This window comes from Cajanus cajan, chromosome 2 (assembly GCF_000230855.2).
Source record: "Cajanus cajan strain Asha chromosome 2, NIPB_CcT2T_4, whole genome shotgun sequence".
In the NCBI taxonomy this organism is placed as follows: Eukaryota; Viridiplantae; Streptophyta; class Magnoliopsida; order Fabales; family Fabaceae; genus Cajanus; species Cajanus cajan.
In genome coordinates, this window is record NC_138518.1 from 71,895,252 (window position 1) to 71,909,787 (window position 14,536).

At 36.5% G+C, this 14,536-nt stretch overlaps 1 protein-coding gene across 2 annotated transcripts; it reads left to right on the top strand.

The window, feature by feature from the left end:
• Positions 1-5,419: 5,419 nt before the first annotated feature.
• LOC109814511 (monolignol oxidoreductase AtBBE-like 15) lies at positions 5,420-7,175 on the top strand. 2 transcript variants are annotated; one of them, XM_029274586.2, is made up of 2 exons: positions 5,625-5,764; positions 5,860-7,175. In XM_029274586.2, exon 2 carries the CDS (start codon positions 5,876-5,878, stop codon positions 7,037-7,039), a length of 1,164 nt encoding a protein of 387 aa, XP_029130419.1. In that variant the 5' UTR covers positions 5,625-5,764; positions 5,860-5,875; the 3' UTR covers positions 7,040-7,175. The 2 variants fall into 2 exon arrangements, with proteins under 2 accessions (XP_082925066.1, XP_029130419.1); XM_083068940.1 differs by having other exon boundaries at positions 5,420-7,175.
• Positions 7,176-14,536: the final 7,361 nt, after the last annotated feature.

A 14,536-nucleotide genomic window follows, 5' to 3' on the forward strand; every position in this document is an offset into this window, starting at 1 on the left:
AACATCATCATTGGGAGGCCGACATTGAACCAACTTGGGGCAATGGTGTCCACTCCGCACCTCACCATGAAGTTCCCAGGAAGCGACGGTAAAATCATCTCCGTCAAAGCAAATCAGAAGACGGCTCGGTAGTGCTACGCCGAGAGTTTGAAGATCTCCTCGTCCAGCAAGCAAAGCAAGGGGGATCCCCCCACCGTAGCTCACATCACCCGCAGGGAGGCCACTGACCTTAGCCCGAAGACCGATCCCTGTAGTGAAAGACCGAGCCCCGCTAGCAAGCCCGGAGACAAAGCTCAAGAAACCAGAGCTCCCCGACTACAAGAACACGGCGAAGAGCCAATGCCGCGAACTCGGAACGCTACGCAACTTAAGTCCCATTTCAACTAATTTTGTATGAACGAGTTGTGCACTCTTTTCTCGCCTCAGTCTTTGTTTTGGCTGAGAGGGCTTTTAACGAGGCACACAGACATAATCAATAAAATGACTCATTCTGTTCAATCCATATTCTTATTTTATGTTTTTATAGAGGTCGAGTTTGAACCTCGTTAAAGTTTGAGGTCGAATACGAACCTCGATACTCTTATCCAAGGTCGAGTTCGAACCTTAATAAAATCATTTTACTCTAATTTAAGGTCGAGTACGAACCTTAAGCACGCTTATCCGAGGTCGAGTCCGAACCTCGTTAAAGTTTGAGGTCAAACACGAACCTCAATATTCTTATCCAAGGTCGAGTTTGAACCTTAATAAAATCATTTTACTCCAATTTAAGGTCGAGTACGAACTTTAAGCACGCTTATCCGAGGTCGAGTCCGAACCTCGTTAAAGTTTGAGGTCGGTCGAGTTCGAACCTTAATAAAATCATTTTACTCCAATTTAAGGTCGAGTACGAACCTTAAGCACGCTTATCCGAGGTCGAGTCCGAACCTCGTTAAAGTTTGAGGTCGAATACGAACCTCAATACTCTTATCCAAGGTCGAGTTCGAACCTTAATAAAATCATTTTACTCCAATTTAAGGTCGAGTACGAACCTTAAGCACGCTTATCCGAGGTCGAGTCCGAACCTCGTTAAAGTTTGAGGTCGAATACGAACCTCAATACTCTTATCGGAGGTCGAGTTCGAACCTTAATAAAATCATTTTACTCCAATTTTCGAGGACCTCGGCATGATCAACTTAAGGTCAAATTCGAACCCTCACAAGAATTAGTTAACAAAAAATCGGAGGTCGAGTTCGAACCTTCACAAAGATACAATAGACACCGGGTATATCTCTCAAAACGCGCAAAAAAGAAAAATCAGGCTTAAACGCAAAAGCATAAGAAAGCGCAACAAAAGACAAAAATACATATATACAAGTGATGTTTCCAGAGTTCTACACTCGAATTCGAAACAGAAAGATAAAGCAGAAAAAATTTAGCTAAGCCATTACAAAATTGGCCTACGCAGAGGCATTCTTGCTGGAGTTGTCCTCGACATCATCCTCCCTTACCAGCTTCCCAAGCGGACGACCTTCTCCACATGCATAGCGGAGAAGTCAAACCACGGCGCAAGGAGCTTGGCCTGGCGAGCGGCCTTGAGGAAACCCCTCTTATGCTCTACCACAATAGAGTGCTCGGTCTCCTCGAGTTTCCTCTCCAGCCCCGCTTTGGCCTCCTCCAGCTTCGCGAGGTCCACCCTCAAAGCGGCATTCTCCTCCACTTGGCCACCAAGAACCACCTCGTCACAGAGACGTTTCTCGGCCGCCGCCACCAGCTCAGCCTTCTACGCAGTGACCTCATCCTCTAAGGCACGCACACGAGCTCGGGAGGAACTGGAGAGCTCTTGCAAGTCGCGAACCTGAGTAGCATAGGTCTCGTTCGACCGCAGGGAAATCTCCATAGAATTCTGAAGCCTCTCCACCTCCATCCGAGTAGCTTGAAGCTCGGCTTCGTTACACAGCTTAGCCTCCCCGAGAGCACCTGCCAAGGCCCGGTTCTCGTCCTTCAAAGCTTTGCTCCCCTCCCTTAGGGCCTTGGCTTCTTCCTTCAAGGCTTAACTCGGCCCTTCAGCCTGGCCAGGTCCTCCTGCTGCTTGGACCACTTGTGCTTCCAGTGGTCCACAATAGCCATAGTCCTCTAAAGGAAGACTTGAGCAGCGTCAAAGCCTTCCATAGGCCCGGCCTCCTCGATCATCCCCTGATCCTCCGAGCTTAGCGTGCCCTCGGGGAAGAATCTCTCGGCGGTCACCCCAACGCTCCACAACGAGTTCACGTCGACCGAGGCACTCACATGGTCCAGGCACACATCAGAGCGACCCTTCCCGAACCGGTGAGCAATATATTGGCTTCGGGAAGCCCCCTATGACGGCCCTGACGATGGTGCAGAGGCCACGGGCATAGCCGGAGGGACCTCGGAACTTGGCCCCTTGTCGCGAGCCGTAACAAAAGCAGAAGCCAGCGTCCCCCGCTCGGCAACAGGGGGTCCACGTCTGGCACCTCCGACCTCGGAGGCACCAGGGTCTCGACAGCGCCCCATTCCTGCAAAAACCGACCTCATGTCAAGAAACAAGAATATAACATACAAGATAGAGGGAAAAGTGAAAAGCGAGGTACTCACCTTGGCAGCCTGGGCGACCTGCTCAGCAACCAGGACCTCCACCTCGGTAGCTACCCCAGCCTGCAAAGAGAGACAACACCTCAACAAACCAAGCCAAATCAACATAGAAAATAAATTAATGCACAAAACATCTACCTCGGCAGAGGGAACAGCTTGCTCAGAAGTCCCTGCAACAGCCACTTGGGGAACCTCCCCAGGCGGAGGGCTCCCAGTGAGATCGATTGTATCGGCATTTGCAGCCTTGGAGGTCACCTCCTCCATTCCGCGAGGGGCAGAGGTCCCCCGACCTCTTTATCGCTCCTCTTTCTTTTTTGGTTGACCTTCAGGAGGAAACCTCCTCCTCTGGAGGATCAGGGACCTCGAGCTCGGTCACGTAGCGGTGCTTCAGCTCGCGCCACTTATTCCTGCCCATTATGCCTATAAACACAACATACCGAAGCACATCAGAAAAAGGATTTTCACAAACCCTAATAAAGATACAACATTTAATATCATATTATTACCCATGTAAACGAAGATCTGATGAACAACAAGTACTTGTGTAAAGCTTTAGTGATTCCATCTCTTTCAAATGCTTGATCTCGGAAAGTAAGTGGAAACTTCAGACAAGTGCTATTATTGCTAAAAGTGTTTTTCAAATTCATAATTATACTGCATCGGTTATTAAATTATACAAAAAGCCACCACATCATCGGAGTTGTATAGCAATGAATCATGTATAATATCAATTTTATACTAGTTTATATTCAATAAATTTAAAATTTAATATTATTATTTATTAAGTTTTACTTTTATATATACAGAATACAAATTTTAGTTACAAAACATTCACGATATAAAATTTTTTACATTTTTTTTTAATAATAAATTGCTGTGTACAGTAAATTCGTTGTTTTTTATAATAATTATTTTAAATATTTCATACTTAAAAATTATTTCTTATTAATTTATAATGTGAATTCTTACATTTACGGTATATAAAAAACAAACTCATGAAATTAAATAAACCCAAACATTTTCTTTGACTTTTAAAGTGCCAGTTTCATAATTGACTTTTGTTTTTATAGCGGAGACTTTGGAAATCACGAGAAGGCATTCACCGCAAATCTTTGAATCAGTCAGACATCGAGGAAAAAGTTGCGTGGGTGAGTGTTTGTAAACTCTTTTCAGTCTTTTATACTAAATTTAATTTTTATAGATAAAAAAATATAATAAAATTTAAATAGTAGTGGTAAAATCTTTTTTTATTTTAATAAGAAATAAATTTATGATATATATACATATAATTATTAAGAGTAATTTTAAAACATCATATAATATTTTCTTACTATTTCCCCAACGTAGTTAATAAATAATTTTTTTATATTTTTAAATATAAAATTCATTGTTGCATTTCTTCACAAAGTATTAATATGACCGGTTAAAATAAAAAATATTATAAGAAAAATATAATATTGTTTTATGATTCAGAAATATTACATGAGCAATAAACAAAACATAAGACTAACTAATGCTTAATAAAAAGATACTCCTTCAACATTGACTAACAATATGTGTCAAATGTGTGGTGGACAAGACTCTCACAAATCCAAACTATTATTTCCAGAGGAGTCATCCTTGGCCAACCAATCAGCTGCCTCATTTTCTTCATGGAAGATATGGTTAAACTCCTTCAAAAGGTGTTTTGCTATTTAATACCTAATAAACACCATAATCATATTAAAATCAAATTTATAAACGTCAACTTTAATCATCTAAAAAATAATAATTTGTTATTAAAATATTATTACATTTTTTAAAATATATATTTTTAGTGTGATGAATATTTTTAATAAAATTTTATCAGTTTTAAATACTTTTTTTAGTGGATCAATTTTAAACACTAAAAAGTAAAAACTGACGTTAACATCATCTTACTAAAATTTCTATGAAAATTCATTTATCTAGAATGACCTATGCCAACCATTCAATATTTAAGAGAAACTTCTTATTAGACAAAGAAGACTTTGCATTGGATGTGTGGGCGCAATGAGTAATGACTGGAACAGAAGTAACCGAAGGAATTCAAAGATAACGAATGTATTGGAATTTGGAAATGTCAAGGAACTCGTTTCTTTAATTTGTCTCAAACTTTGGCCCTTAACTGGTGACTTTATCATTTCAGTTCGAATCAGATTGTATAATAACAAAATAAAGGAAAAGGACAAACAAAACTATATGCATATGTTTGAAAGCTTTCATCTATAATTTTTTTTAAATTTTTTATTCAATTATGATTGTCTATGGTGGTTATTTATAGATTAATTGATAGTGACTTTAAACCAATTTTTTCCTTCAATATTAAACGAGCGGATTATTTAGAGTTAATGTGTGCAATGTGGAGATATAAATTAAGACAAACAAATATTTTTGTTTATACATTATATCTGTTGAATAATTCTATATCTTCTAAATAAATAATTTCTCCTATATATAAATTATTCTAATTTTTTTTATGTATAGGAATCAAATTTAGTATCTAAGTTTATAATAATTCATGTAAATTACGGAATCAATTGATCTAAAATCCACCAGTCTACAAATTCAATTCTTCTAATTACTAAATACAGTAAAAAAAATTATGTTATCTACAATTTAAAAAATATTTAATATTTGTTTAATTTATATGTAAGGATTTATTGGATGAGTTATAGTATGTTTTTCTTTAATCCTTGCTAGAAAACAAAAGATTATTTTCCAGAATCATAATTTTTAATTTTCTTTTGCAAGTCTCCATTCAAATATGCCAGCCATAAACTGCCCCATGAGTTGGCTATAAATACTCGAGTTCCCATCATCAGTTGAAATGATAAGAAAGGAGACAAAAATGGCCACTTCAATGGTAAAACTACTTTTCCTTTCAGTCACCGTTTCTTTCATTTCAATTTTCCCTGCAACTTCAAGTTCTGAGGAAGGTTTCCTTCAATGTTTCCAGAAAAATTTAGGAGATAACTCAACCTCAGGAGTAATATTCACCAAAGCTAGTTCCTCTTATGAACCCATTTTGAAGTCTTCCATAAGAAACGCCAGATTCCTAAACAGTTCAATCCCGAAACCAAACCTTATCATCACTCCACAAAGCCTATTCCACATCCAAGTGGCACTCCTTTGCTCAAAGAGAAACACCTTGCAGGTAAGAATTCGAAGTGGGGGGCATGACTATGAGGGTCTTTCATATGTCTCTTATTCTCACGTTCCATTCCTCATCATTGATCTCATCAACCTTAGGTCCATAATCATTAACATGGAGGAAGAAAGTGCATGGGTTGAGTCAGGTGCTACAATTGGAGAACTCTATTATGCAATTGCAAAGAGAAGCAAGGTTCATGGTTTCCCAGCTGGAAGTTGCTCCACTATTGGTGTTGGAGGGCACCTTAGTGGAGGTGGGTTTGGCACCATTTTCAGAAAATATGGCCTAGCATCTGATAACGTAATTGATGCACAAATGGTAGATGCTAATGGGAAGATACTGAACAGAACACTGATGGGGGAAGATCTTTTTTGGGCCATAAGAGGAGGGGGAGGATCTAGCTTTGGAGTCATAACTGCATGGAAAATCAAGCTTGTGCATGTTCCTCCAACAGTGACAACTTTTGATGTTTCAAGAACCCTTGATCAAGGTGCCACTAGCCTTTTCCACAAGTGGCAAACAACTGCTCCAAATCTTCCTTCAGAGCTTTTTTTGCACACTGTTGTGGGAGTTTCCAATTCACCTTCTCAAGGTGTAAACAAAACTGTGGTGGTTTCCTTCTCAGGACTTTATCTTGGGACAGCAGAGAATCTCCTTCCTTTGATGCAAAACAGTTTTGCTGAATTGGGTTTGCAAAGCAACAACCTCACCCAGATGACTTGGATTCAATCCGTTCTTCACTTTGCAGGCCATTCAATAGATGAGTCCTTGGAAGTCTTGCTCAGGAGAAACCAAACATCCCCTTCTTCCAAAGCAAAATCTGACTATGTGAAGGAACCAATTCCATTACTTGGGTTAGAAGGGCTATGGAAGATGCTACTCTTGGAGAATTCACCGCTCCTGATATTCACACCATATGGTGGAATAATGAGTGAGATTTCTGAATCAGAAACCCCGTTTCCACATAGAAAAGGGAACTTATATGGAATTCAGTATTCGGTGACTTTGGTTTCAAATGAAGAAGAGGCGAAGCATATAGATTGGATAAGAAGATTGTATACATATATGGCACCTTATGTGTCAAAGTTGCCAAGACAAGCGTATTTGAATTATAGAGACCTTGATTTGGGTGTGAATAGAGGGAACTCTGGCTATGAAAAAGCAAAACCTTGGGGTTTGAAATATTTCAATAACAATTTTGAAAGGTTGGCACGAGTAAAGGCCAGGGTTGATCCTGGAAACTTTTTCAGGGATGAGCAGAGTATTCCTCCTTTGTAGAACATGCCAATCACAAATAATAAATTAATGAAATTTGCAAACATAAGCATAGGCATAGTTTTCTGAAGAAGTTGTGCTTTGTAAATTCTAAGGTATTAAAGGGAAGCACTCTTGCAATATTAATTTTCATTTGACACCTCTTGCAGTAGCTTATAGCATTAACAAAATTCAATACTGGTTTTTGGGTTCCCACTAACTATATCAAGAGATTTATATATTTTTTTTTCCCGAGATTGCTGTGCTAGGTACAACAGAACAGACACAAGTAGAAATACAATAAACTCAGACGGCAAACTCAGGAACGGGGTTTGAGAACAGACAAAAACGTTGATATAAATTAAAACACTGAAAAATTTGTAAGGTGTTAACGTGAAGCAGTTGAAGTCAAAAATAGTAGTCGGAAAGCTTATTAGCTGTTGTGTATGACTTCAACAGGTGACGTTAAAGGAATACAAAAATAATATTTTTCTCTGCGAAGTTACTCTGTTTTCAGTTCAAATATTTTGGTTATTGGAAAAAAAAAATGTTGACTTTTGACCAAGTAAATAAAGACTACATGTATAATCAACCCCTACGATTGATAAGAATTATAATCGAAACAGGCAATTTCCTTATTGTCAATGGTCAAAATCGTAGATTCGTAATAGGAATGAGGTTATGTTTAGTTGGCTTAATTTTAGACTTAAAAGCTACTTTAATTAAATGGTCAGTATAAATTAATATTAGATAGACTATAAACTATAAATATTTAAAATATTCTATATTATTGTTAAGAACAGTTTTTAGATAAAAACTTTATATTATAAATATCTTTAATTACCATATTTATGTATTTTATGAATTAAAAATAAAATGAAAACTTCTATGACATTTTAAAAGAGAAAAGAATGAATATGGTGTTGGCAGGTGGAATTTGCCTATGTGACAAAACCTTCTATTATAATATATATTATTTAGGTTTTTGGAGATGTAAATCATTTATTATTACTTTTTTTATATTAATCTTCTAACTTTTTTATTTAATTTTTCAAAATCAGATTCATATTTTTCTTTGATATTTTATATTACTAAAATTTTATAAAGTATAAGAATATAATGAAAGGAAAAAGAAACAGTAAAAATATAAATTTATAATTATTGTAAAGTAAATAAGAGAAAATGATGAAATGAGAAAATTTGAAAAATGGAGGAAATTACACATTGATATTATCTACGGTAATAATTTGATGTCATTTATTGACTTAAATACTTCAAAAGAATATGAAGATGAGATGAGGAAAAAAAAGAGATTTTGAAGTAAAAGTATTAAATTCTACAATATTTATATAAATATAAAATAATTTCTAGGTTTCTTTTTTCTCATTTGGTAACTAATTATTGCCATTAAAAATCGTTAAATTCCACCTTTCTATTTTAGTGATAAAATTGTTTATCTCTTATTAATTTAATATTATTAAGATATATTATATATAGGGAGCGTAACATATTTTATTATGAGAGATGAAATGAGTAAATTATAATTTTTAAATTATTGATAAAAAATTAATAGTCAAAATTAAATTTCAATTATAAATACTCTTTTACAAGATTATTATTATTAATTATCTCTTCAACAAAAATCATCATTATTGTAACATTCCAAAAAAATTTTATTTTTATGTATTGGAATTATTAGAAAGTTTATCATATTTTTATACGAATTTTACTATTCACATATACGTATTGTACTATTTACATATACGTATTTTACTATTTATATATATACATATTTTACTATTCATATATACGTATTTTACTATGCAATTGCATAGTAAATGGCTGCTGAAGGGAGCTCACGAGGGAAGCAAGTTTCCATTTATAAATGAATTTGAATATTTTAATGAATAGTGCATAGTAACTTATAATATTATTTTAATGAATAGTAACCTATGCATAGTAACTTCAAAAATTCTATAAATAGGAGCTTAAGGTTTTTGAAAATTCATAATTTTAGAGAGAAGAAATTCTAGAGAAATAAAAAGAGAGAATAAGAGAGGAGGTTCTGCTCTAATTCCGGTCCCGATTTAAGAAAAAGAGGAGGAGGTTCTGCCCAAGTTCCTATTCATCCAGGTACGGGGGAAAAGGGGATTATTTATATGTAGAGTACATGAGGGAATTGGGTAGAGGAATAATTTCTTAAGATCACGTTTAATTTATCTGAATGGAAGGCCGAGCCTCCTATTAATTTATAATTTGGAATTTATCTGAATGGAAGGCTGAGCCTCCTATTATTTTGTAATTTAAATGTTCTTGATAAAAGACTAAAATTTACATCTTTGTTATATTTTTATGATTTGGAAAATATAAATGGATTCCTAACTAGGAGGCACTGCCACCTTTACTGGAGTTAATTTATATTTTCTTTATTATTATCTATATATATATGTATTCCTAGTTTTTCACTATATTGTAAGGGTAGTACTTATAAGACTTAATCTGGTATGTATGAGTTTGAATTATCACATTGATTCCATGTTCTATGTATGATTGAGGTTGGATTGAGGGGAAAAGGTTTTGGTTAGGGTTTTCATGATTTCTTCATGATTTCCATGGATTAATGGTTAAAACTTAATTTTATTGCTTAAAATGATGTTTTTTTGATATTGTTTATTTTTTTTTTAATGGTTCAAATTCGTGTAATTTGGATTGGATTCATGATTGGAAGGAATTTTCAAGGTTTTCATGGGTTGCTGGATCCAGAATTCGCTGGGCGCGCTGAGTGCAAGTCTGGGCGCTGAGCGTGAATATTTTGATTTTGAGGTCTTAATGAAAGTTGTAGCCTTGGATTTTAGCTTTCCAATGGCGTTGAAATCACCCAAAAAGGAGGTCTAGAACTCCATATATGGATGTTTTAGTGAAGAGGGGTCAAGCTGTCAGCTTTATCTATAGCTGTTGCGATTTTTATCATTTTTCACAAAGTAGATGATGGAATTAGGACTTGATGTCTTCATGAGAGTTGTAGGAAATTTTCTTATCTTTCATATGAAATAAGGATGAGCATGGTAGGAGTAGTATAACCCCTGATACGCTGTTTATAGTTTATACTAATTATTCTATTGATTATTATATTAGTTATTGTTACGTTATTTGATGGATGATATTGATGTGAATTTGAATTATGAGTTGAGATATTGTATGATTATGATTGTGATGTCTCACATTGATGACTAGGATGGCACGACCCCTGGGTAAGTGGTGCTATAGGGAAGGCGTGACCCTAGTATGATGTGGGATGAGTAGGACAGTTAACACCACCACTTATGTCGCTTATGGCAGCCCTGGCATAGGGTTAATTGCAAGAGATTGTATTGATTGTAATGTGATTGTGTTTCCTCACACCAAAATGGCGAGGGACGGCACGACCCCTGGGTAAGTGATGCTACAGGGAGGGCGTGACCCCTGGTCTGGTGTGGGTTGAGTGAGGCAATTAACCTGTATCACTTGTGTCAGATGTGGCGAGGCCTTGGCATAGTGTTAATTGTTGGATTGGCACGAATGTTGTATGTGAATATGATGAGTAATTGATATATATATATATATATATATATATATATATATATATATATATATATATATATATATATATATATATACACTATATAATGAGTTATGATGAAATTATACTGTGATATGATTGAATGTATTTTGCATATAGATAATTTTTCTTTTCTCACCGTATAAATTGTTGATATTTTAGGTGGAGAGGATCCAACTGCAAGTGGTATATAGAATGTCATCCGTTAATTTGGGAAATGCTCTGATAGTGTGACATCGGGGCAAGAGGATCTCTAGGATAGAATATTTGGTATTGTAATAAATGTTATTTTCTTTGAAAAATGTGTAAACTCTTGAATTTTATCTTTCAAGTTTTATTTTTCAGTCAGAACAGTTATGAAGTATTATGTGAACCCTTTTACTAACTTAAAAAGTTTATTTTCCTTAATTTTTTTTATTATATTTCGATATATGTGTTGGGGTAGTAAGGGTGTCACATTTAGTGGTATCAAAGCAGGTCGATTCAATCGGCCGTAAGTTATGAGTCTACTATGCTTGTTTGGTAGATGAATGGTGTAGTAAATTGAATGTTGAATTTATTGATATAACGACGATTGATTAAATTTGTTATTTTAGAGTATGATTGTTAACTTTTCTGGGAGGACAGAAAAACAATGGCAGGAGGTAGAAACGATCGTGTAATCGCTGATGCTCTGCAAGCGATGGCTCAGGCTATTGGTAATCTGAACCAACGACCAGAGATAGATTGGCTAGAGAGATTTCAGCGAAATAATCCGTCAAGCTTTCGTGGAGGCTATAATCCTGATGGAGCTGCTGATTGGATTTTTGAAATTGAAAAGATATTCCAAGCTATGGGATGTCCTTTGATACAGAAGGTAACTTTGGCCGTTTTTATGCTTTCTGGAGAGGCTGGCATCTGGTGGCAAGGTGCTTTGCAAAGAATGATGGCTGCGGGAACTCAAGTAAACTGGGATAACTTCAAGCGGCTGTTCTTGGAGAAATATTTTCCCCGAGATGTGAGACATAAGAAACAGGTGGAATTCCTTGAATTGAAACAAGGAGAGAATTCTGTGGCTGAATACGTGACTAAATTTGAAGACTTGGTTAGATTCTGCCCTATGTATGATGGTGTAGACAATGAGGAGGACAAATGCGTGAAGTTTGTGAGCGGTCTTCGCCCTGAGATCAAACAAGTGTTCAATTATCAAGGGATTACTCACTACCATGAATTAGTAAACAAGTGCAGAGTATTTGATGAGGACAACCGAGCTAGGGTAACTCATTATAAGAGTGGAGGACCGATGAGAAATACTAAGTTTGGTTCAGCTAATAAGAATAAACCTTATACCAAGTTTGCAGGGGACTCAAGTTCTAAGGTGAATCATCAAGGTTCTACGCAACAAAGAAGCCAAGTTCCAATGGTTAGCCAAACTTCTGGAAGGGGAAGTGTGGGTTTTGTTCCACACAACAACTGTTTTAAATGTGGAAAGCCAGGTCATAGGGCAGTTGATTGTCGGATGCAAAGGATAATGATATGCTTCAAATGTAAAGCAGAGGGACATAAAGCTAGTGAATGCCCTCAGAGTAGGAAAGAAATAACAGAGGCTGGAGGGAGCGCTAGCAAACCTCGAACCACAGGAAGAGTATTTGCTTTGAGTGGTGCTGAAGCTACTCAATCCGAAGACTTAATTCAGGGTATGTGTTTCATTAATGGAACTCCTTTAACCGTTTTATATGATTCTGGTGCGACTCACTCTTTCATATCACATGCGTGTGTGTCTAAACTAAAATTACTTGTCTCTTCCTTGTCTTTTGAGTTAATTGTCGAAACACCCACTAGTGAATCGGTAATCACTTCTGATGTCTGTTCAAAGTGTCCTCTGACTATTGAAGGTAGAGATTTCATGGTTGACTTAATTTGTTTACCTCTAAGTCAACTAGATGTTATTTTGGGTATGGTCTGGTTATCTTCCAATCATGTCCTTTTGAATTGTGCTAGTAAATCTATTATTTTTGAGGAGTCTGTTGAAAAAGTGAGTAAGGATTATTTGACTGCCAACCAAGTTAAGGTATCTTTGCAAGAAGATGCCCAAGTGTACATGTTGTTAGCTTCTCTGAATTCCGAGAAAAATGTTTTGGTAAATGAACTGCCTGTTGTGTGTGACTTTTCGGATGTCTTTTCTGATGTGTCTAGCTTACCACCCAGAAGAGAAGTAGAATTTTCCATAGATTTAGTTCCAGGAACAGGACCTATCTCTATTGCACCTTACAGGATGTCACCCATAGAGTTAGTGGAACTAAAGAAACAAATAGAAGACTTGTTGAAAAAGGGGTTTGTGAGGCCTAGTGTATCACCTTGGGGAGCACCCGTACTTCTAGTCAAAAAGAAGGATGGTAGTATGCGGTTGTGTGTAGATTATCGCCAGTTGAACAAGGTGACCATTAAGAACAAATATTCGTTGCCTAGGATAGATGATCTTATGGATCAGTTGGTAGGTGCTTGTGTGTTTAGTAAAATCGATCTTAGATCAGGGTACCATCAGATTAGAGTTAAGAGTGAAGATGTACCTAAGACAGCATTTAGGACCCGTTATGGACACTATGAGTATCTAGTAATGCCTTTTGGTGTGACGAATGCTCCTGCAATTTTTATGGATTACATGAATCGGATTCTTCATCCGTATTTGGATAAATTTGTAGTTGTCTTTATAGATGACATACTAGTTTATTCCAAGACTAAAGAGGAGCATGAGGAACATTTAAGGGTAGTACTACAAACACTCAGGGAGAAACAACTTTATGCTAAGTTGTCCAAATGTGATTTTTGGCTAGAGGAGGTGAGTTTCTTAGGGCATGTAATTTGGAGTAGAGGTATAACAGTGGATCCATCTAAAGTTGAGGCTGTGCTGAATTGGGAGGCACCTAAGTCAGTTAGTGAGATTAGGAGTTTCCTTGGATTGGCTGGATACTATAGAAGATTCATAGAAGGATTCTCTAAGTTAGCATTACCCTTGACAAGTTTGACTAGGAAAGGAGTTATGTTTGTATGGGATAGTAAATGTGAGGATAGTTTCCGAGCCCTTAAGGAAAAATTGACTAGTGCACCTGTTTTAGTATTGCCTGATCTTAGCAAGACTTTTGTGATTTATTGTGACGCTTCTAAGATGGGTTTGGGTGGAGTGTTAATGCAAGAAGGAAAGGTCGTATCTTATGCATCTAGGCAATTAAAAATACATGAGAGGAATTACCCCACCCATGATCTTGAATTAGCAGCAGTGGTGTTCACACTTAAGATTTGGAGACATTATTTGTATGGTTCAAAATTTGAAGTGTTTAGTGATCATAAGAGTCTTAAGTATTTATTTGACCAAAAAGATTTAAATATGAGGCAAAGGAGATGGTTGGAATTTCTTAAGGACTATGATTTTGATCTTAATTATCACCCAGGAAAAGCTAATGTGGTAGCTGATGCTTTGAGTAGGAAATCTTTGCATTTGTCTTCTCTTATGATTAGGGAGATGGATCTTTTGACCCAATTTAGAGACTTAAGTTTGACTTGTGAAGTGACTCATAATAGTGTGAGATTAGGTATGACTCGGGTGACTAGTGAGTTGTTGAGGGAAATTGGAGAAGCTCAGTTAGTGGATTCATTTCTAGAGGCTAGACGTAAGGCTATAGGACAAGGGATTGGAGGAGAATTTACCTTGGGTGCAGATGGAGTGGTAAGATTTAAAGACCGAGTATGTGTGCCTAGTGACCCTACACTTAAACGATTGATACTAGAGGAAGGTCATAAGAGCAAGCTTAGTTTTCATCCAGGAGCAACGAAGATGTATCAAGATCTCAGGAAGATATTCTGGTGGCCTAGGATGAAGAAAGATATAGCTGAATTTGTGAGTGCCTGTTTAGTATGTCAGAAGGCTAAGATAGAGCATCAAAAAC